The sequence below is a fragment of the Dermacentor variabilis genome, chromosome 4 (assembly GCF_050947875.1).
Source record: "Dermacentor variabilis isolate Ectoservices chromosome 4, ASM5094787v1, whole genome shotgun sequence".
Classification (NCBI taxonomy): Eukaryota; Metazoa; Arthropoda; class Arachnida; order Ixodida; family Ixodidae; genus Dermacentor; species Dermacentor variabilis.
Window position 1 is genome coordinate 125,484,542 of NC_134571.1, and position 24,301 is coordinate 125,508,842.

General features: G+C 47.1%; 1 protein-coding gene across 1 annotated transcript in view; it reads right to left on the reverse strand.

The window, feature by feature from the left end:
• LOC142579725 (exosome complex component MTR3-like) overlaps positions 1–15,385 on the reverse strand; it is a 46,431-nt gene extending 31,046 nt beyond the window's left edge. Inside the window, exons 1-6 of the mRNA XM_075690221.1 lie at positions 15,228–15,385; positions 15,019–15,076; positions 14,854–14,932; positions 6,176–6,350; positions 1,904–1,964; positions 1,710–1,795 (exon numbers count right to left, since the gene is read on the reverse strand). Coding sequence (XP_075546336.1) covers positions 1,710–1,795; positions 1,904–1,964; positions 6,176–6,350; positions 14,854–14,932; positions 15,019–15,076; positions 15,228–15,308 — 540 coding nt within the window. The 5' untranslated portion in view covers positions 15,309–15,385. The remainder of the gene's footprint in view (positions 1–1,709; positions 1,796–1,903; positions 1,965–6,175; positions 6,351–14,853; positions 14,933–15,018; positions 15,077–15,227) is intronic.
• Positions 15,386–24,301: the final 8,916 nt, after the last annotated feature.

The window sequence follows — 24,301 nt, forward strand, 5'->3', positions numbered from 1 at the left end:
TTCAAGAGAGAAGGCTCGTCAAAGTAGATACACCTGAATAGCAACCAGCAGCAAGGAGACTTTAATGCTTGCAGCAAAGTTGACATCAATAACTGTTCCCATACTCAACCTGATGTCCAATGCGCACCAGTGCAGTATTTCAATATAAACACTTGCCAATATATATGATGGAAGTAAAGGCAAATTTTTTAATGACAGATCTAACATCACTCTATCATGAAGATTGACATGAGTTGCAAGTAGTTACATAAAATGACACAGTAACAGAAGCAAAGTGTGTTTTAAAAACCATCCATATCAAATCTTGCCATTCCCAGTTAAACAAATATACAGGCAAAACTACCTACAGACAAAACCTTTCATCATGCAACAAACTTGTCATTATAATAATTTAAGGGTATTTCTACAAATGACTCTGCGTTATGACTGGTTGAAACAATGCAGCCTAAAGGCTACATTTCAGTGATCATTACAGCAAATTCATATGAGGAAAATGCAATGTCGCTTGACTGTTTGCCGCTATCAGCAACATACACAGCGTCTGCTTGATGTGAGGGTGGGTACACCATACATGGACATTCGTTGCCATCTGCCTCATAACCTCTGACTCTACATGTGGAATGCAGGCTACAGAAACTAGCTGGCCTTCATAAGTACAGGCAGCACTGAGACGAGGAATTATTCATTTCCCAGCCATGATAACTGCATACTGATGACAGCTAAACTCAGGTGGCCAAATTGTGACCATTTATGGCCACAATGCAACAGAAAGCTGATGGTCATAGATGCACGCAGGCTACAGGAAGACAAGGTAAAGTAAACTATGTGGTTCAGCTTCAGTGCTTACTTTCTTGTTTTATACTATGGTAAAAATGTTGCCAGTGCAAATTCAGTATTCCGAGAAATCAACTTAGGCACAGAAGAATGGATAAAAGGGAAGATACAAAAAGGGGTGCTTGCCCTATTTGCGCGATTTCTTGTGTCTGTCTTGTTATTTTACTTTACTAAGCTAAATCTGTCACTATGAATATGTAACTAGGCCAACAAGAAGTCCTACTCTGTGGGATCAAGTCTGTGGGCCAGACAGACAGCCTTTGAAGTGAAATTGTGAGCATTCAGCTGCACATGCACGGATAATATTTGGCTAAGGTATTTGCAATAGTATTGTCTAGAAACAGAGTGTTGCTAATGCCATTGCCCAGCTTTCATAGCCCTGCAGATGGATGCTGATACCAAGCTGAATTCCAAGTTTGTGCCTGGCTACTGGAGTAGGTGCAGATAGACACAGTGCTAACAGCTGCCACCTGAAACTGGGTGCTTGGTTACAGAGGCACAACCCAAGAATGTGTTTACGGCAACACATTAGCATACATGATAATAGATGCTCAATGGCCGAAATTGAGTTGGAACTCCTTTATACAAAATCCTTCATTGCTTTGACATAGGTTAGCAATGTAAAATTCATTACCTCCACCAAAGATAACTAGAACCACACAGTGCCTCTTATTTGCAGTGTATACATTTAAAATTACCATTTAAATAGTTACAAAGTACAAAATAGCAGCTAATTGCATGAATTTTTATGAAAATCATGACCTATTCTAAAGCACATAGCTTGCAGAAGAACACGGAGAGACATGCATTTAACACTATTTCACAAACACTCAACTACAGTACAAGGAAATGTAAAAGCAAGTAAAACAACTCACCATGCTGCAACCCACGACGACATCGTACATGTCAATACCAGCATCTGCCAGAGCAAGTCCAGCTGTTGTTATTGCACAAGCCAGGGCTGGATGCAGAGGGAATAGGTATTCCAAGTAAATTCGAGGCCACACAGTTTCAAGAACAAAACCTGTTCAGTGCACTACGCAGTGTAGTCGAGCAGCTGGGTTCTTACCTCCGCCATCATTTTCGACAACAAAGACAAACACGTCGACAGTTGATTTTGGGAACTTGTGCTGTCAAGAAAAGAAGAGGAATGGTCACTTCAGAGTCATGCTAAATCTTGAAAATGCTGAATTACTAAGTAATGGCATAGTACAGCAGGGAAGGAAGCAAGATGGCAGTAACAGCCAGGTAACTATCATTATTTGTGAGCTCCCAAGAAAGCCATGGGCCAACTTCACGACTGAAGAAACCAAACCTGTTCACTTCTCTCACCAGATAAACCTTCTTTTCTTTCCTATGGAACGAAGTGAGTACTAAGTAAACCTCGAAGGTGTGGCGATAGTTTGTATTTGTTATCTTATTTCAGTACCAACCTAGCTCCATTTATGCTTCTCTTCTGTTTTGGAATTCCTTTCATCATGGATCTGCACAACCTGACTTTAGATAAGAGCAGTGACAAAAGCTTTGTCAGGTTTTTTTTTTTTTCTTTCTTCGTGCGCTGTTGTCTACAGACTCTGTAGTCAAGGGTATGAAGCCTCAGTTCATCAAGCATGCGACAAATCCTTAACTATACATCCTTATTTAAACAGACCACTGAGAATTTTCTCTGTTGTGTAGTTGAAGCTGCAAGGTGCCTTACATAGTGTTACACCACAAGAATTCTTCAATAAGGTCTCCTAACAGAGGATACAGACACCAACGAAATATTGCAAGGCAATGATGCAAGGTACCTTTCCTACAGCGGAGGCGTTCCTCCCATTACCATGGAAGTGCACATCAAATTTAAGTCACAAGAGTCTTTCTTTTTATTTATTTCGCTTAAAGCAAACATTGCTATGCTCACCTGCAACACCCCCCCCCCCCCTCGTCCCACTGCGGTGCAGCCTGATTTCTGAAGTTGCGAGTGGGAACTGCAATGCTGCAGGCGAGATGTGCGACGATGTATTACAGTCTCCCTGTCATTGCTGGTTCTGAGAAGGGTGCGCAAGATTTATTTGAAACTTTCAGCTGTTTTTGTGTGGTGCACACTTGCGTAACATTTTGCAGATATGATTATTGTTTCATGATTTACACACTGGAATGATTGTTTGCTTGCTATGCTTAAAGGGACACTAAAGGTTACTATTAAGTCAACGTGGACTATTGAAATACCATCACACAAACCTCGAAACGCTTGTTTCGTGCCAAGGAGAGACTTATTTTAAGAGAAAATGCGTTCTGAAGCGTCCGCGTACCTCTAGCGCAGTTCAAATCGCCCGCCCTCCGATCGAGGAGTACTGACATCATGGTCTCATAGTGACGTTGCGCCATCGGTGAGTAGAACGGCGTCCGCAGACGGCGCTACGGCTTTTCTGCGCAAAACGCGAACGCGCGGCCAGAAACAGAGCCAAGACAGAGCCGACCGCAGAGCGAAAGCGGGAGTATGGTCGTTGAGTATGGTGGCTAGCGGAAGGAGAAACGAATTACGTCCCACATTACGTCCCACGGCACACGGAGAGCCCGTTTTCGTTAAACTATAGGCTGCGGCGAGCTCGCAGCGTGGTCGGCGTGGTCTATGAGAAGCGACGAGCCTTTTCGCACTCGCAACAGGGCATAAAAATGTGCGAATCGACGCAAAACTCGGCCTAGAAACGTGCTTCGCCACAGCCAGGGCTCAATACGACCCAAGCTGGCACGACCCAGATGTCGTTTCCCGCACCGCCACCAGGCGCCGCTACTATACCTCAAGCTCCAGCGCAAGGCGCCCATAAGCTGGTACTTCATTCTATGACGCTAACTTCGACGCTCGTCGCAATGGACCCTGACACCGACAGATTGGCTCGCGATGGTGGGCTCAACTTCAGCGATTTGAGCACCGACGAGCGCGACCTGCTGCTGAGGGCTCGCACTGCCGGCGTCGTTGCGTACTACGACGGCGGCCTCGACACCGGCTCTCCGGAGCGGGAAAGCAACGAGGGCTTCCCACGACATCACATGGACGTGGCATTCTCGCTGCTTGTTCCAAATGAAAGTTTCGCGAGCCAGCAGACCCCTCACAGCACGACGCGATAACGAAACTACTGAAACTCCAAAGCGTGCGCGGCGCAGAGTCGAGCGCGCAGAGTCGAGCGAAAACGAAACCTTTCGAACACCCATATTACTGAAGGGTATCGTCAAAATGTTATTTTTTCTTAGAATCGAATAGACGTAGACAAGTAGCATTTTTTCCCGTCTTATAATCGAATGAAATGATATTTTTAATACGAGTAGTTGAGTATTAGTAACACAAATTATGAGGAGTCCTTTCGTCATCGGGCTAGTACCGGAATGTCGCTGGGGGGTCTCAAATCGTGTCATGCATTTACCTCAATTTCTCGGTTACTAAAGCTCTGTTCGCGATTATATTGACGCCTTAGACGTTCTAGAACATTGCTCTACTACTTTAACTTGAGTGTCTGGTAACCTTTAGTGTCCCTTTAAACCTGGTGAAGGGCCCTTTATACATACAGTTCCAAGACAGATTATGAAGAGACAGATTAAGCGGGTTATGTAGGAATTCTGGATTGTATGCATCTCTTCTACTTCAAACCTGTCAATATAAGGCGTAAGAGATATTAGTCGAAGACCAAAAATATTAAATTTTAGTTCAATATTCTAAAAATTGCTTTAGTACCCACAAAGTGGACTATTTATTTTAAAATTTCAAGGCTGTTTTCCTGTAGGGACACTGCAAACAGGCCCACTCTTCTATATTCACAGCTAGAATGGCCTGCATCACAGACAGAAATATTCGTGATGTTTATTTATGAAATATTCACATACCAGCGGGCAAAAATATGGTTGCCGTTATGCACAGTAGAGTGGGCGGCACTGCAGCGGGTATGCATCCAAATAGTCGAGCAGATCCTTAAAATCAGTCTCAGAAAATTGGTCAGCAACTGTTTTGCGTTTTTTTACATACAGATTCTGGCCGAAGCTGCAGGCAAATAAAAATTCATAAAACGACTAGCACCTGTACAGCAATCGTAACCAAGCTCTAAAAGCCGCACATATTACGATAAAATCCTAAAAGTTGGCAGCTATGCCACTTTGACGTAGCCCACAGATACATAGATCATTTTTCCCCTCCTACCAGCTCTGCCGGCACAGTGGTTATCTCATCAAAATCAATCAGCATCAAATGTAAGATTTCTCGCATGACAACATCGACATGTTCAATGATTCTTGCCCTCCGAGGCGTTGCTGATCAACAGACGATGTCCTGTGCCTCAAAGACCGCCCTACAGTGTGTTTTGTCATGAGGCCTGCGAACAACTCGTGTTGCAGATATGAGAAACGTGCCAGCACAAAATCACGAAAGGGCCCATCAGGTTTCAGTGGTTCCCGGTATCATGGCGGTATCTCTGGGAATGACCTTGCAAATGAAGCAAATTGGCTAGGAAAGCACATCAAAGAACAAACCTTGTTTCTATACCTTCATCAAGGACTGAAGCAGCCCAGCAGCTATAGCTCGTGCATGATTTGACTTTGCAGAAGTGGCACCACCTGACTTCACCCCATTAATTCAACCTACCTATGTAGCTTCTGCACCTCTTAGCTGGTCTTCCCCAAAGTGAAGAAACAGTACTGTGTTATGTCTGGATGTCGCATTCACCACTACATACTCGTTCTTAATTGGAATGAATAACAATGCCGAATGCAATGCCTGTGGTGGTGAAGAAACTATAGAACACCTTATGTGATACTGTCCATCCTTCGAATATGAAGGGGCTAGGCCTCTGCATAGCTCTAAACCAGCTAGACAGAATACCTCTCTTTTCAGACAAGATCTGAGCACAGCTATACAAGACTTGTATAGCACAGCTGCAGAAGGCCACAAAAATGTCGCTATGATTTCTGAAGACTACTGGACTGAGTGATCATATGCGAAACATAGCAGAGAACCGTCACTACTTCAGTCAGATCAGCACTGGACTTTCTCTTCTTCCTTTAATGCTTTCCTCCTCTTTACCTTCCCCAGTGCAGTGTAGCCAAATGGGCTCATTCATGGTTAACAATCCAGTCTTTCATTTATCCTTCTCTCTTTCTTTATGTAATAATCCACATCCACAAAATGCACCATTTGCCAGATCTGGAATGTAATCTGGAACATGCACAATAAGCAAAACTCAGTAATGAAACTGTGTTACAGTTTCTAAAAGATACTTGACAGTATTCTTCACCAGGCACATTTTTTTTCACAAAAGCTGACAAATATGCTGGCAGTACAAAATGCACAAATCTTGAAAAATAATCCCCTCACCAGGCATACAACTGGAGCTAGCGCTTTCTCCAAGAGCTGCGAGTAGTGGAGCGCTTCACTGTCGTTCAGGGGTTGACGACGAATCGGACACGAGTACTGTGCAAACCTGAACTCGCAGTTGATCTGGCCTTTGAAGGTGAAGTCTTTCCGGCGAGCAATTTCTCTAGGGCCATATCTAGAAGAGAAAAAAAAAAAAGGATGGATGCAAAGCTGTGGAAAAACCAGGTTGCTCCTTTCACATATGTACACATATATAAAGTACAGCCATCATAGGCCTGCTGAGTTGGGCGTTTTGAATGCGTGGCGACGCCCCGGCGGTGAGCAAATGGAGTTGCCTGCATAGCACAAATCACAACTTGTCACACTGAGTTCCACTGCTACTAAGAAGCTGGCCCACCTAGCCTCGCTTTGTTTTACCTGCACATAATTATCTGAGCTCTTAACTAGAGGAAGAAAAGCTGCACTCATTGCTCATATCATAGTCATATCAGCCATCGAAAAGAATGCTCCTTCTTTTATATGCCTATGTAGAAAGTGTGAAAAGCAACACTGCCCTGTGTCTGAAATGATCAGGGCTACTAGCTGAACACTGTCTAAAACTATAGTGCCTGGGTCTTGAGGACAGGTTATGAAACACTTTCAAAGCTTTACAAAGTGAAGCGACGGCAACATGTGCAGCTATGTGGAAAGCTTGGAGAGGCTAGGTTACATGTTTCCTGCAAAACAGAGTGGACGAATGATCACCAGCAAATAAAAATTTGAAGCCAGGGTACCAATCGCTCCAGGGGAAGAAGAAGAAGCCGAGGTGCGGACGTCCCTCACATCGGCTCCGTCGTTTTTGAATGTTTGTGCAGCCTTCTTTGCCACCATCACGGATTCAAGCACATCACTGGATTTGTGAAGTCACCGGGAATTTGCGGACACCTTTCTTTAAGGTGGGACTTTCATTTTTGGACTGTTACTGGCCTTTCTTGGTGCGAGACCCAAGTAGGCCTACTGGCCCCGCCGTGCCGCGACGGCGGAAACGCGCATGGAAGATGAAGACGCTACCGGATTAGAAGAGAATGAGGAAGATCTAGGTTGGCAAATTGTGACAAGCCGAAAATTTCGCTCCACCACAAGGATTACTGACGATGGGAAAACATCGCCGCAGAGCCAGCGAGAGCAAGGCAACAGCAGCAAGAACAAGGGACCTACAACCACTATGTTCAAAAACCGGATTGTCAAGGCATCAAGGATGCCCCAATTGCCCGAGGAGCACAGCAAAATCATCATCCGCCCACGAGGAGGTCTCAACTTGAGCAAAGTGAGCACCACAGCGATAGGCGTGGCGGTTATTGAAGCATCGGGCCTGACTCCGCAACAAGCCCGAGAGGATGTCGTTTGCCCTAACTTCACGCAAAACATCGTGGTGGTTAGTACACCAGATCCCAGCCATGCTGCCAGGTATGTGCGAATCAGGTCAATCATTATAGTGGAAACCGAATACGAAGTGAACGCCTACGAGACAGCTCTGCATACCACGTGTAAAGGAGTAATTCGGAGAGTTGACCTCAGAGACAATCAGGCCATGATAACGAAGAACATTGTGCATGACTTTAACCCACTGGCATTGGCAGCCAAACGTATTAAATCCACGGGTTCGGTTATTGTTCTGTTTGATGGGCTCAAGGTACCCAATTATGTAAGATACGGGTCGACCCTCGTAAAGTGCTACCTGTATAGGAAGCAGTTTGATGTCTGCTATGCCTGTGGAAAGATTGGACATCGATCAGATGTATGTCCAACACCGGACGTGGTACAGTGCAGAGGATGTGGAACTCAAAACCCGGAGGACAATCACATGTGTGTGCCTAAGTGCAAATTCTGTGGAGGGGACCACCCAACTGGGGACAAGACTTGCCGACAGCGGTACCAAATTCCATACGTGGTACGAGTTCGACGACGAGAACGCAACAGATCTGCATCGGAGGCGACATCAGCACAGCTGCAATGGGATGCCCAAACGGGCACCAGGGGGCGCACGTGCTCAAGGAGCCCCACACGGTCAAGACGCCGCTCGCCGTCGAGGGGCAGAAGCCGCTCCAGATCAAGCGAAGTGCAGGTGCGCTTCGAAGGAGGAGGGCAGAGGCCTGGCGACAAGGCGACATCTGGAACAACCTGGGCCGACAAAGTGAAAGGTACTGTGAGGGCTGCGGAGAGTGGTGCGGAGCGGCTGGTCGGAGATAATGATGCCAGGGTAGAACAGCTAATTAAAGAAGTAACGTATCTGAGAAAGGCAAATGAAGAACTTACTAAGCAGGTTGTAGAACTTCGCAAGAACTCGCAGACTAACTCCACAAAAGTGGCAATAGCCAAACCGGTGAATAATGACAACAGCCAGGATGAAGAAAACACACCAGCTCCAAAGAAGCGGGCAATAAGCCCAGTAGAAACGACAGTGTGCTCTGCTTTAGAAGAGATCAAGGAGGCGATTAAACAACTTAGAGATGCCATAGATAAAACTACCTTCAAAGTTGATAAGTTATGGAAATGGAGACTGACGGCTGAAAAGAGGCTCACCAAAGTAGAAGCACAGGACGATGACGACGAATACCTACCCTCAGAAGCAGAAAGCGTCAGATCGCTCCCTGGCGTGTCGGGGGGTTCTACGAAGCGTACTCTAGCGGGTAGCAGTAAGGCGGGTTCTATAAGCAATGGCTAACAGGGGGAGCTTTACCGTGTGGCAATGGAATTGCCGAGGATTTTATCACAAAAAAGCACCTCTTATGCAGTTAATAAAAACCTCTCCAGACAAACCGAAAATAATTATGCTGCAGGAAACCTTGGCGGATGAGATCAGCCTATCCGGATACAAAGCGACATGCAGGGGCAAAGAGCCGGGTAGGGGGTTAGCCACGCTCGTAGATAAGAAAATACCTTACATAGAACATGATTTGCGCCTTGGACTAAACAAATTAGGATACTTACTAGTGGAAATAATTTTGAAAAGGAATAGAAGCAAACCGCAAAGCCACTTTTGTCTTAATGTTTATAGCAGCCCTAGCGACATGAAACAGAGTTTCAGGGCACTTCTTAATAAGACTATGGCTGTTACTAAGCACGCTCCACTCATTATTGGAGGGGATTTCAACGCCCCACATCAAACCTGGGGATATCGCTGGAATACTAAGAAAGGGGATGGACTCTGGCACCTAGCTACAGATCTTAATCTCTCCCTCATCACAGACCCAGCTTATCCCACTAGGTGTGGTACATCTACATGCAGGGACTCCACCCCAGACCTTACTTTTGTATCAAACTTAGCGAACGCTGGCTGGAATAACTCCAATATTGACCTGGGTAGTGATCATTACATATTACAAGTACTATTGGAAACACCAAGTAATGAGATAAAGCACTTTAACTACATTGACTGGGATCTTTTTCGGAAAGCAAGAAAAAGCAGAGCTGAGACAGAGGCAGGACAAAAGAAAACACTCCAAACTTGGACCACTCAGCTCAGGGAAGATGTAAAGGCGGCAACGAAGGATATTACCACAGAGGAGGATATCGAAATCATGGACAGTAGGCTGGCGCACTTGATTGAAGCGAAACAATCTATGTTAACCCTTTGTGGGACAGAGGGACAATAGCGTCCCACTTTCTCGTAACTTGAAAAAACCCTTGCGGTTCATATTCCGCGGTATTGACTGCCCTCAGACTTTTTGTGCAATCTCTCGAATTGTTTACAAAGCTATTTTTGCATAACTTGGTTATTGTTCATCAGATGGCAGCATAAAAATTTGGTTTGTTCAAAGCGTTCCAAACGTGCACTCAGCGCGCCTTTTTTGGTGGATTTTGTCACTTCAATACACAACTTCTGAATGAACGATGAATGCCAAAAGGTTATTTCTTATTCTTTATAGATGGAAGAGTTATTCTAGCTGGTTTTACTGTGCCATGCTCCCGCCGTTTAGTTGAAAATTTGAGCAATGTGCGGTGCAGTGTGTTTTCAGAGTATATATTTCTAAGCCTAAACTGCGGGCTAGGTTCCCTGAAGCGTAGCGCTTGTCATACACTCTTGGGCAAAGTTACACCCTTTGGCTTGCCCCTTCTGCCACTCAACAATAATCGTTATCTGCCTTGATGCGTTTCCTTTCTTTAACGCTGCGAGCCAGGAACTTTCCAGTAACGAACGGCACGCGCGTTATCAGAAGGGGCACTCCAAAGGGTGTAAACTGTTCTATGCTGATAACGCGCGTGCCGTTCGTTACTGGAAAGTACCGGGCTCGCAGCGTTAAAGAAAGGAAACGCATCAAGGCAGATAACGATTATTGTTGTGTGGCAGAAGGGGCAAGCCAAAGGGTGTAACTTTGCCTAAGAGTGTAGATTTCGCAGACACGGGTTTCTTGATATTTGCAATAATAATTTTTACAGGGAAATCAATCACATTTGAGGAGGTCATTTGTGTGTCGAAAGTGTGAAGTGCCCCCCTTGTGCATCTTGTTTTTCCCGTTCCATGATCAAAACTAATACATTTCTGTACTGTCTGTTTGCACTACATGTTCAAATAAATCACTGTCTTCTGAGTAAATTAGAGCACATGCCCTGTCCTTGCTTGTAGCTCATGGGACGTGGGCGTCCCATTCTGAATGACAATATTTACATTTTTACCACTCAACGTTTTTTCACTTTTCAGCCTAAATTTACCTGACATAGAAATATTGAAACAATTGTGAATGCGACTCTGAGAAGTGAGCGAAATTTAATCTTGTTAAAAGAATTCATATAGTCGATTGAGTCAGTGGGACCATAGCGTCCCACATTTTGGTGTGCGTTGTGGGGTCAATGGGAAAAATACTTCCCACTTTTATAACGACAATGGGACAATGTAAAATGCTCATTCTTTGTGTTTTAAGTGCGAAAGGTGCTACAGACTCCAGTATTATATTCAAATTACATGCAACATGCGCTCACACATTTTGTCCCACAAAGGGTTAAATAGATGGAAAACGCAACGGCTGAACAGGAGACTCAGGAAGCGCATAGCATTGTTGAATAGGGAGATTGAAGAACACTCCAGAAATTTACAGAAACAACAATGGGATGAGCTTTGTAATTCCATAGATGGTCGAATCAGACGTGGTGGGAATTGGAACTTACTTAGACATTTGCTTCATGAGAACGACACGAAATCTAATAGGAGAACAGCAGTAGCACGACTCGTCCATCGTGAGAGTCAGGACACAACGGAAGAGGCCATTCTGGATCGGCTCGCAGCTAGGTATTTACCACTTAAGGATAGCGATGAGAGTACAGACCTGCCTGAATATACAGGGGAAGACTGTGAGCCTATGGATCAAGACTTCACAGAAAGCGAAGTTCGTGCAGCCCTGTACGACCTCAACAGTAGATCTGCTGCCGGTCCAGATGGCATTTCCAATAGGCTGTTGAAAAATTTGGACGATCATTCCATAAAATATTTAACAGAGTATTTCAACGAACTCTGGAAAAACGGTGATTATCCGAAGGAATGGAGAATTGCTAACACAATTCTTATTCCCAAACCAGGCAAGCAACTCAATCCTGATAACCTAAGACCCATATCATTAACATCATGTCTGGGCAAAACCATGGAGCATGTCATACTCAATAGACTGACTAAGTATGTAGAAAACAGAAATGTTCTTCCGCATAACCTGATCGGTTTCCGTCCTGGACTTTCGACTCAAGATGCAATGCTTTTAATCAAGCATCACCTTATTCTTGCTAGCCCGCTACATACGAGAGCTCTTCTAGGCCTAGATGTAGAAAAGGCCTTTGATCGCATCAAGCACAGGGCCATATTGGATATCCTCTCGGAGATGGGATTGGGTAAGCGATTGCACAATATAGTCAAAGCCTTTCTCGGTGGCCGTTCTGCTTGTCTCAGGTTAGGCGAACTCCAATCTACAACCCTGGAACTTGGGAATCGTGGGACACCACAAGGGTCTGTCCTATCTCCCATGTTATTTAATTTGGCAATGTCAAAAGTGGCTCGAGGTCTCGCGCAGATTGAGGGTATCCACTTCGCTGTATATGCAGATTATGTAACAATCTGGAGTGCCGAAGGTAATATGGGACAAACAGAGATCAAACTACAGGAAAGCATTTATGTGGTAGAAACAACACTTGAGGGTATGGGACTGAACTGCTCTGCTAAAAAATCAGAACTATTGGTATTACGGAGCAGTAAGCGTGGGCGCAGGCCAAACGGATATATCCCAGAGGAAGAACCCCGCATTGACATATGCGCCAAGAATGGAGAACCAATCAGGCAGGTGGAGACTATTAGAGTGTTAGGACTTCTCCTGCAAGCGAACGGATCTAATTGCAGGATGATAGAATACATCTCTAACAAGTCAGAAGAAGTCATTAGGCTTCTGCGTAGAGTTACCAACAAGCATAAGGGGCTAGGAGAAGACAGTGCCATAAGATTGGTACATGCATTCGCCTTTTGCCACTTCTCGTACGTGGCTGGCATGCTACAATTGACACAGGCTGATAAGAACAAGCTAAACGCTTTAATCAGACGACTTATAAAGACTGCACTAGGGCTTCCCATCAGCACGGCCAATGATAGCTTATTGCGCCTAGGGCTGCATAACACACTAGAGGAGATAGCTGAGGCTCAACAGGTGGCCCACCAGAAGAGACTAATGGGGACACGCCCTGGGAGGGCGCTACTTGAAGAAATTGGCGTAGAAATTAACAACCACACCAACGAAGGAGAATTATTAACACAATTGCAAGCAGGACTATGAGAAACAATAAAGACGACCCCGTTCCCTAGGAACATGCACCCGACACATAACCTCGAGAGACGGAAGGCAAGGGCGAAGGCACTCCTTCAAGACATAGATCAACATAAGCAGCAGGCGGTGTTCGTTGACGCTGCCTGGGTTAAAAATAAGGATGCGTATACCTCCGTTGTCGTAGACACTCAAGGTAACATACAGGATGCCATCACCGTCTATACCAAGGACCCCACAGTAGCAGAACAAGTAGCAATCGCCTTAGCCATCCGGGCTAATCGGTGGACACATATTTACAGCGACTCTAGAACAGCCATACGCAACTTTACCAACGGATATGTGACACGGATAGCAACAAAATTATTAGAGAAGGTCAAGAGTGAGAGGATCGAAATCCGCTGGTTTCCTGCACATCTGGGGGTGGTGGACGGAGCTCGGAGAAACCTCAATGAGGTGGCAAATGAAGCAGCACGAGGACTTTCTAGCCGTGCTCTTCAAGACCGAGCAACTTACACTTCACCCGGGGAACACAGGGATCGATTATTAACATATAACGAAATCACGAAGCATTATTATTTAAGCAGAAGGGAATACCCATTGCCACACGGTAAGCGGTCACATTACATTTGCTACAGACAAGAACATACCCAAGTCCATATTTTATTAACAGGATCTATCCGGAGAGGGAAATTCAAACCAACTGTAATAAGTGCAATGGCATCATTACTCTTGACCACATGCTTTGGCAGTGCCCCGCGGTCTTCACAGACCGTGACAAGGAACAAGAATGGTGGCGGCAAATGCTACACAGTGAATCACTCTCTGACCAATTACGGGCAGTCCAGAAGGCCCGCGATGTGGCTGAAGGGCTCGGCCTGACAGTCCCAACGTGGGAGCGGCCCGCGTCAACGTATGGTTGACCTTCAGGACCCAATAAAGTTCTCCATACCATACCATACCAATCGCTCCACTGAAACATATAGTTTAAAGTGCCCAATAAAAACTTTTCGAGACAAAGTCGTGCTAACCAGTGCAATCAGATGGGTAGCTAAGTGAGAGGAAATGAAACTAAGATGTTTGCAGTCAGATTTTGGGAGTTAATGTGGAAGATACTGACAGATGATTGTCATCCGCCGACAACTACTTTAACAAACCTTGTGTTTGCCTCAAGACACAGTTGTCACCAATAGTTTAGCAACAATCAGCTCACACGTGGGCCAACTCAGTTGACAGCCTGCAGCCATCGCAATCTATCCTTTTCTGAAACTAAGTGTAGAATAATCTGTTGATTGCATCGATAGATATGTGGTATATATGGTATACACACGTGCAAGTAAGAGGACGAAAACATTTCTAAGCATATGTTTGAAGACCCATGTGGTGTCCCTCTGCACTTAAAGGCGACAGTGGAGCGAAAGTACTACGTCAGTGATACTGCGCAGCCCAGCCGAAGGTGATATGGGCGTCACGGTTGCATGCATATATTGGCAGAGACCCTGATTTTGCGCTAGTCCAACGGCATTTTTCCAGCACCGCCTATGTAGCGCAGACCAGACACAAGTACACATCGTGCAGTAAGTCAAGCTTGGCGTTTTGATCGGATGCGTTAGCAGAGCTGCAAGACCAGCATGGAACGCAGATCAGCGACTATAGTCTGTTGACAAACCGTTTTTGGGTGCAGGGAATGGTCTTTCGCTTTCGCTGTGCACAGCAATACGGTATGTGATGTGACTGCCTAATATGATATGCATTCACCGCGCCAATCCAATGCAGAAGACATAGGAGGAGAGGCAGCGCGGCGGTGCCTAGTTGTGACACTAAGCTCAGCGTTACCCATGTACTCCACACATAACTGAATTTGAACGAGCACTGACGAACTTGTAGCAAAATTGCTCTACTCACACTGAACAAACAACTTTTGTGTTGCCCATCTCGATGTAGGCGGACCCTTTGGCTTGGCTGACCACTCCTGTTTTTAAAACTGTGGGATAAATGAAACAGAGGCTACAGTGAGTGGTACCGCCGACAGACTGATGCGTTGGAAGGGAAGGAGAGCTTTCAACTCACAAATTGGACGGACGTCTACAAATTGCCTTCCATCATGACGCTTTCCGGACTGATTTAGCTGCAAAGCAAAGCAACAAAAGAAATTGCACCACTTGAAGCCATCAAGCGATCAGCTCTTGAGCTCCAATGACAACTCGTTTAGAACATCACACAGAACAAAACAGCCAGAAAATGTTATATAATCAAAACATGACAATGTGCAACCTTACCAAAGTTATCTCGCGCTTTTGATACAGCACGTAACTTTTGGAAGTTTCGGGTCCACAATTTCTTTTCGAATCTTTCGGCATGCTGCTTGTTTACGCTGCGGCTGCCGCTCAAAACTAGACACGCGGACGAGCGGCCGCGTTACCGTCTTGGCTTGATTTCAAAATGGCTTGACATGCGGGTGGGTGGATGGATGTTATGAGCGTCCCCTTTAAAACGGGGCAGTGAGTTGCGCCACCAAGCTCTTGCTATTATAGTGCTTAATGTCCTACCCACGTCGTGGTCCTACCTACGAGTCCTACCACGAGACGGTCATTTGAGGAATCGCCAGTCCACGGGATTGGCCAGTCGTTTCAGCGGGTGCGAGAGAGAAAATCGCCTGAAATTTCTCCCTTTGCCTAGGTACCACGGAGGAGCAGTTTCTTTGCTCGTTCTGTCCCTAGGCGTGCCGGCATTTTGCCATGTGTCGGCTGGCGATCCGTGCGTCAAGAAGTTTTCCTCGTGCGTCTCCTTGGGTGTTGCTGGCGCAGTGCACTGGCGCGAACGATTGTTGTCGTTTGGTCAGTGGTCTCCCGTAAAGGCGAGTTGCATGGACAGCACGAAAAAATTTCGGGGGTGGGGGGGCTGAAGCCCCATAAGCCCTCCCCCCCCCCCTGGCTACGCCCCTACCCGGCATTTACAGCAAGCTACAGATAATTCAACCTCAGGCCGACCTTTCTGCCCAATTTATTATATAAATTTCTCTCCCCTAGTCAAAGTCAAATTCTTTGAGCTCATCATTAGCATATACCCAGCACAAGCGTCTCGAGCTCATCGAGACGCTTGACACCCATCTCGAGCTCTGAAGAAGAAGAATAAGAATAGAGTGCCGTGCGCTCTGGATCTGCAACGCCAGGGGTTGAGGCCACAACAAAAACGACGTCAAGGGCGATATACAGTTATTGGGGACGACGAGAACTATGATCTCGTGGCGGAGGCTCGCCGGCGTCGATCTGGCGTCTAGCGAGTGGTTCGACTGTGGAGAGCTGTTCGGACACGGCTTCTTCCAGCGCTGGATATTCTTACTCACGCTAGTTTCCCTGTGCGCGTTGCACTGCCACACGCTCGTCTTTCGCCTCATCTCCGGCGACGTCGACCACTGGTGCAAGCACCCAGACATCCCGGGGCTTTCAGCGGCCACCTGGAGGAACGTGGCCATCCCACTGGAAGCCGATGGGCATCGCAGCCACTGCACCGTCTACGCGCACCCGCACGACGCCAACGACACGCAGGTCGTACTGTGCGACCGCTGGGACTACGACCCCGACGGGGTGCGGCGCTCCATCGTGAGCCACTGGGACTTGGTGTGTGACAGGCGGATGCTCAAGAACCTGGCGCAAGCCGTCTATTTCGCCGGCTCGCTGGTCTTCATGAGCAGCGTTGGCTATGTGGCCGACTACGTCGGCCGGATGCCCGTTATTTTTTCAGCAGTGGTGATCTTGGTCATGGCCACGCTTGGCGGTTGCTCCGCCAGAACGTATGCCACGTATCTCGTCTCGCGGTTCCTCAACTCGGGCTGTGCCACCACAGTTGCGGTGCTTTCGTGCACGCTGCTTTTCGAGGTTTCCGCTCACGAGAACCGGAGCATGCATGTGTCCACCGCCGTCATGGCGGGCTTGATGATCGCCGAGCTATGGTTCGCGCTGGCGCGCCTGTTGCGACTGGCTGACTGGGTCCTTCAGCAAATCTTCATGCTGTCGCCTACGGCGCTGACACTGTTCGCTTTCTCGGCGGTGCACGAGTCGCCGCGCTGGTACGTCGCCCACAAGGACATGCTCGGCGCAGAGATGGTCGTGGTCAGCGCGGCCAAGGAGAACCACTTTTCCCTGGACACCACGTCCTGTACGCTGAACAAGCTCAAGGCCGAGGTCGCCCGCAACGAAGCGCGCCTCCAGGTTGACCGAGACGCGAACGTCGCCGAAACGAGGAGACTCCAGCGTTGCGCGTTCATCACGTTCGGCTCGTACTTCTCGGCCGTGTTTACTATGTTCACCATTGTCCAGCTCGAGTCGTCGGTGTCGTCCACTGCTGGTGCCTGGTACGACGGGGCCTCCAACGCCTCAAATACGGTGGCTTTCGCTCTGCTATACGTGGCGTCGACGGCATTCCGCGGGGCGCCGGCGCGACGCTTGCTGGTCGGTGCCTTGGCCGTGCTGTGTGTCGCCGTGTGCGTGACGAGCGTGAGCTACGCGACGGCGCACGTGTGGCTGGTCGAGCTGTCGTTCCTCGCGTCCAAGTCGCTCGCGTACATGGTCAGCGTCCTCATGCTTACCAGCTCATTGGACGTGTACCCCACGGCGGTTCGGTGCACGACGCTATGCCTGACTTTCGGCTGCGGTCGCGTAGGAGCGGTGTGTGCCACTCTGCTATCCGCGCTGCGAAGGTCGAGGCGCGAAGACCTGGTCTTTGCCCTGGCTGGACTCGTGGTATTCGCGGCACTGTTGGCCCAGCTGCTCTTGCCGCTACCGGCCAATCAGCAGACTCAGCCGCAAGCCTTCGCCCCTATTCCAAAAGGAAAGGACTACATGAAGCAGACACTCGATTCACTGGGTCCTCAGCGTAAGCATCAGCGTAAGCCTACGGGTTCTCAGCGTAAGACCGGAAATCCCGGCGTGGTCGAAAGCCAGAAGCTTGGATTCCAAGCCTGGTGAGATTCCATAAATTTGCTCGCCCTGTTCTCATTGCAGGGCCCAACTTTTCGTTGCCATATTGGCCTTTTTATGGCTACGCGCATGGCATTGACTGTACTGGCTACTTCAAAACATTAGCTGGATCCAAATAATACACGCTATATATGTGGAGCTGGTCGCACGTTATCTGTTTCATACGCGCCTCTGCATTCCTCATCCCTTTAGGCGTGCGAATCCCTATTACGCTTACTTTGCCGATCACGTGTCCTGAACGTGGCGAGTTGCGACTCGCAAGGATTTCTCGTTTTGCGATGGCAATGTGCTCCTGAATTTCATAGACGTGCACAATCACCCATTACGCCGCGTATTTCGTCGTCGTCAACAAGTGCTTGTCCTCTCCTGTTGTCATTCTTAGTGCACGAACTTTGCAAACTAGACGATTTAATTAAAGCATTTGCTTTCTCAATGACTATAATTAGTTTCCAGCGGACGAATTCAGACGAATGTGACTAGGTTGCTGGGACGCGTCATGTGACTGCCTCGTTATGTTCAGTTAAACATTGGTGTCTCCAGTATATTACATCTGTCCATGCATTATTTCATTTCTGCTACATGCGCGCGCTTGGGTTTTATAATACGGACGGGGGACTTTGAGCTGATATAGGCAATCTCTATAATATAGTAAACACAACGGATGTAATTCTACACTGACCTGTACAGTATATCCAGAGCAGCCACGCATCCTCAAGTGGAAGTATCTTTATTTACTCATATTCTTGGCCTGGAAAAAGCTCATTTCATAAATATAGCGATGAAGTTAGAAGGGTCTTTTTTGCTAGACATGATCCAAGTGAAAGCGGCAGGATAAGATGGAATAACAGTTGATTTAATCAAAGATGGAGGAGATATCATGCTTGAAATGCTTGCGGCCATTTATACATAATGCCTCGCGACTTCATATGTACCGGAGAGCTCGAAGAATGCCAACACTATACTAATCCAGAAGAATTAGGGAGACATTAAGGAATTGAAGAATTAGGGCCCCATTAGTTTGCTTTCAGTATTGTATAAAATATTCGCCAAGATAATTTCCAACAGAATCAGCGCAATCCTTCCCTTCAACCAACCAAGGGGACATGCTGGCTTCAGGAAGTGATATTCTAAGATGAATCCCATCCATGTAATCGATCAGTTAATTGAGAAACCTATGAAGTACAATCAACCTCTCCATATGGTTATACTTTTTGTGCGCAAACAAACAGGGACGAAGAATAGGGGCAACACAAGGACGAGCACAAGGACGAGCGCAACACAAAGCGCTCGTCCTTGTGTTGCCCCTATTCTTCGTCCCTGTTTGTTTGCGCACAAAAAGTATAAATATGAATATGTTCCAACTAGGCCGACTCGCAGTTATTCTCCATATGGGTTTCATATATTATGCAAAGGCATTTGATTCAGTAGACATACCAGCAGTCGTAGAGGCATCGCGTAATCAAGGCTTTCTCGTGTTTGTGCTCACCTGTCATCTGTAAAAAGTGCCGAGTGTATAAAGAAGCATGAAAGGTGCTTTTTGAAATTTTCAGCCGGGGTCGTTCATAAGATTCCTTTAAGCTGTGACTAGGTATACATCGGCCAAACTGGCCGCTGTGTAAATGATCGCTTGAGAGAGTACGCATTATCGGAAATTGAACAGGCTCGCATTATATATTATTGCAAAATTTGCACGTGTGAACCTCTACTTGTAAACACATGGATACTAAGGAAAAGTAGTGATGGGTAGCACGGGAAATAGCAAAGGCTATGTATATAAGAAAAATTGGAGACTAGTGTATCAGCGTTGTGTCGTTGTCTCTTTACGAGAATGAGTATAGTTGCTGATAGGATGTGATTAAACATGGTATCATTTTCACGGAAACTTATTATTTGTTTATGTTCCTGCGCATGCCTGAGTATATGAAGTGAAGCATCGGGAAAAATAAAAAATCAGTTGCGAGTGTGCTCCTGTCTGTGTCTATTCTTTGTCCGTGTCTTAATTTACGCCTAAAAGCCATTTCTAGCCATGTACCAACTAGCCCGTCAGCAGACGTTACTACGACAGGCGTGATTGGAGATCGCTGGGAGAGCCCGTCGTTCTGAAGTGGGCATAAAAATAGGCTAATGGTGATAATGATGATGATGATGATGGTGATTATGACAAATAATAAATTAAAAGGAAATTAAAGTGAATGAAAGACCAACGTGTTTCCGGTACATAGAAGCCGAACCCACAAACTTCACATTCACAAATTGCTAGCTTGACATTGCCAGCTTGACATAGCCAGCTTGACATAGCCAGCTTGACATTGCCAGCTTGACATTGTTTGCACATTGCCCTACTTGACCTTTGCATACCATTCTTCACATCAGGACACTGCCGATTTTAGTGCGATTAGCATTCTTTGACTGCTTTAGCCACATTGAGTATAGCTATCTAACCTCTTACGCCCGACCCAGTGTCCCACGTTTTCTTCTATAGTGTGAACCATTAGGTATGTGCGCGTAGTCAGAAAGTCATCGTGGTCGATCCAGCTTCGAAATTCCACTGTCGTCATTCTGTCGTCGTCACGCCAGCATCCTCATGTAGTCTTGATTCTATTATCGTGAGCCCATCGTCATCACGCTGTCGTCGCACCGTTGTCATCAGTTCAGAAACTTCATTGAACTGTAGTCATGCCTTCGTCGTCATACTGCCTTCGCAGTTCCACGGACGCAATTCCTTCTTTGTCATTCCATTGTAATAATACTGTTGTCATTAAATTGTGAGTATACCACCATTCTCGTGCCATCATCATCATTGCGTCGTCGTCATACATGTGTCGTCATACATGCATTGTATTACTATTGTCGTGATGCAGTCGTGGTCATTTTATCCTCGTCATTTCAGCTTCGTCATCTAATGCTCGTCGCACCGTTGTCGTAGCGTCGTCGTATTCGTGCCATCGTTGCTGCACACTTGTCTCCATTCCGTTACCCTCATGGAGTCGTTGCCACCTTGTCGTTTTGACATCGTCATCATTTCAGAATCGTCATACCGCCTTCGTCGTTCCATCGACGTGATTCCTTCATTGTCATTCCATCTAAATGCTTGGGTGTCGCTCCACAAAGTCACACGGTCCGTCGCTTCTTGCAGAATCTGACGGCGTCATCTTTCTTTATACGTCACGGCGCGAATGTGCATCATGTCTGCACATTCGAGTCTGTAAGCTTTAACAAGGTCGACGAGCCTTTCCCGTCAATCCAACGACCGATGAATCTTTTGCCCATGTAGCCCTGCTTCGTCGCATTGCTAGTAGCCGAACAAAAAGCCTAAAGAAAATTCCAGCCAACGGAATAAAATCAAACTGTACCCACATATACAAGGAGCCATAGAGTACATGTTACTAGAGTGCAATTAGCGGAAGAATTCTCGCTGTGCTGCAGTCAGTATATAAAAAAAAATTACCCCATGCATTCTAAACGGGTCTACAAAACTGTCCCAGGGAAAAAATCCAGCTAGCGGAATTAAAGCAGACTCGACATATAGCGTGAGATTGTTGTCAGGATTAGATGTCTAAAGTGTAATTTGTGAAAAAGTAGTCGTTGCTCAGCAGTCGATTAAAAAAAAAATGCTTCCCAGAGAGCTATGCCGACCACATAGCTCCAGGATTGGCTTCGCCGCACTAGTCGATGTCCCGGACTCCTGGGACTTCTTTCTGCAAAGTTTTGTCATAATGCCAATTTTCCTTGCGCTACAATTTTTTGTCTATTTCGATGATATGATCGAATTACATGTGTTATGGGAATTTAGCGACCTATTTGCCTTGACCCACTGATTGGGCTGCCATATTTGGCCTTTCGGTAGGTGTACGTGCTTCTCCGTGTGCAGTTACTCAGTATGGGGCATTACTTGAATAGAGTCTTTGGTCTGTAGTGGCTTCTCAATAGGGGCTATATAGTTAACGTAGGTGCTCAAAATAATTTAGGCATAAACCCACTGATGAGTAGAAAACCTCCACAAATCACTTTGCACTTCCTGGCACAATCAGCAAGTAATGGATGGAAACAACTTTATTCTGAATCCGGCAAATTTGATGACCCGGGCTCAGGTCTCCCATGAGGGGACTTCGAGGCCTTGCCTCGTCGCCGCCTCTCGGGCTTGCTGGACAGCCCACTCTTGTGTCTTGAGGTTGGAGCTGCGCAGAGCGGCGGCCCACTTCGACGCAAGAGCCTCCGGAGCTACTGCCATTGTAGCTGATGTAACCCGACACTCCCACAACATGTGTGACAGCGTCGCTCTAGTGTCCTGACATAATTTGCAAAGAGCATTCGGGTATTGCGCGGGGAAAATGTGCTGCAATCGCACCGGACTGGGGAATGTTTGTGTTTGCAATTGTCGCCAGATGACTGCCTGGCGACGTTTCAGCATGGGGTGAGGTGGGGGCAGCAACCGCCTGCCTAGCTGGTAGTGCTTGGTGATGTCATTATACCTGACCAGGCGTTCTCGCGTGCTTTGAGCCAGCAGTTCCGAACTCGAAGAGGCGGTCCCCGATTCTGCGCGGCGGGTCAGTTCTCGCGCAGAGCGGTGTGCTACCTCGTTCAAGTTAATGAGGCCCTCATCGGTGGGGGTGGCGACGTGCGCTGGAAACCATATGATGGCGGTGTTATCGAAGTGCTGTCGACCAGCTTTCCTTAGAATCTGGAGAGCTTCGGAGGAAATGCGCCCCCGCGCGTAGTTGCGAACTGCGGATTGTGAGTCGCTAAACACTACCTCGCAGGGGGGGTCGGTAAGCGCAAGCGCAATCGCTACCTCTTCTGCTGTTTCGGGGTATTCCGTTGCGACACTACACGCGTGCGTAAGCCTGGAGCTAACGTCTACGACTACCGCCGTGAACCGGCGTTCTCGCGTGTATTCTGCGGCGTCTACAAAGCGCGTAGTCCTCTTTCCACCCAAGGAGCGCAGCAGTGCCTTGGCACGGGCCTGGCGTCGGCCCCGATTAAATTCGGGGTAATCACTGCCAGTACGTGGGGGGATGGTCGTTTGGTTACGTCATGAGATACTTTCAATTTTGTAGGGCGTATTATCTAGTGCGGCGCCTTACTCGCGATGGACTTAAGCCAATTAGGGTCCCCCCCCCCCCCCAGCTCGAAATTATATCAACAAAAATAACTGATCCAGAGTACCGCCCTAGAAGTATTGCTTTTACAGGGAAGCTGCTTACACCTAGCCCCTGTATTCACCCCCGTATGCGTTCCCAGGGGGGATACCGTGGGCGGCTTACTTCCGTATCGGGGACACAGCGTGGGGATAGGAATGGAGACGGTTAGGGGAGAGGGAGAAAGAGTGTGACAGTGGCGCTGCAGCAATCGATACGGGTAGGGGGAGAAGGGGAAAGAAGTGGGGACAGCGCCTGCGGACGTTACTCTGACGTCATGCGCGTCGGAGGTGCCGGCGCGGCTGCAGCAGCGGTTGCGGCAGATGCGGGGGTGGGGGGGGGGTGCGGTGACCACGGCGGCGCTTGTGTCACCCTAGTGGGGTGCGGTATGAAAAAAAATATGATTTCATAATGTATGCAGCCCATGCAGGCAGCCCAAACAGCTTCGCTGGTACTCCGTCCTCATAAGATTGTTGCTGTCCCACGAATTTTTTTTTATACTTTATCAACAGTCCTTTGTACACTACCTGCTTACCCTATATTATGTCATGTTTAAGTATAAAAGAAATGCGTCAACTGGGCAGTGCAAGATGTCGAAATAATTAAAAGCGGAATTCGTAAAACTTTCACAATACGGTCACAGAATTAAGACCATTTGTAACAAAGATCAACATCTGGCCTAATTTTTCTTAGGCCTAATTGGTTAGGAGAAAAAAGTGCTTATATTGATTTTTAATCTGAGCAAAGCTTCCGGTTTGGCACAGATTTGCAAATTCAAGCTTCAATTTACACATTTTCATTTCCTATCATGCCTTCTTCTCTTGTGTGCCTTGCCTGTGTCTGCAAGAATCTTCACACGTGGCCTACGAGAGCAAACCTTTGTGGACCATCGATGGCCTTCTAATAAAGAAAATTTACCCGGGCAGCCTTGCCTGCTGTGGCAGCGGCATGCAATCATCAAGATGCATGTGTGGTTACCTGGGATGCTATTTGCCACTCTTGTTAATTGTGTGCTCTACGTGATCTTAAAATTTATTGGGCAATAAGATTTGACTATGGCCGCGTGGTGTGACGTAGATGTATTGCCGCCTTTTAACGGGCATTCGTGCTTTGTGCACTGTACTGCACTAGTAGGTAATAATGTAATGGGAGTCTGGCGCCTTGAACGGCTTCCGAGATATACACGACATGCCGAAATCTAAGGCGTCCCAAAACCAACTATTCCCTTGACCCACT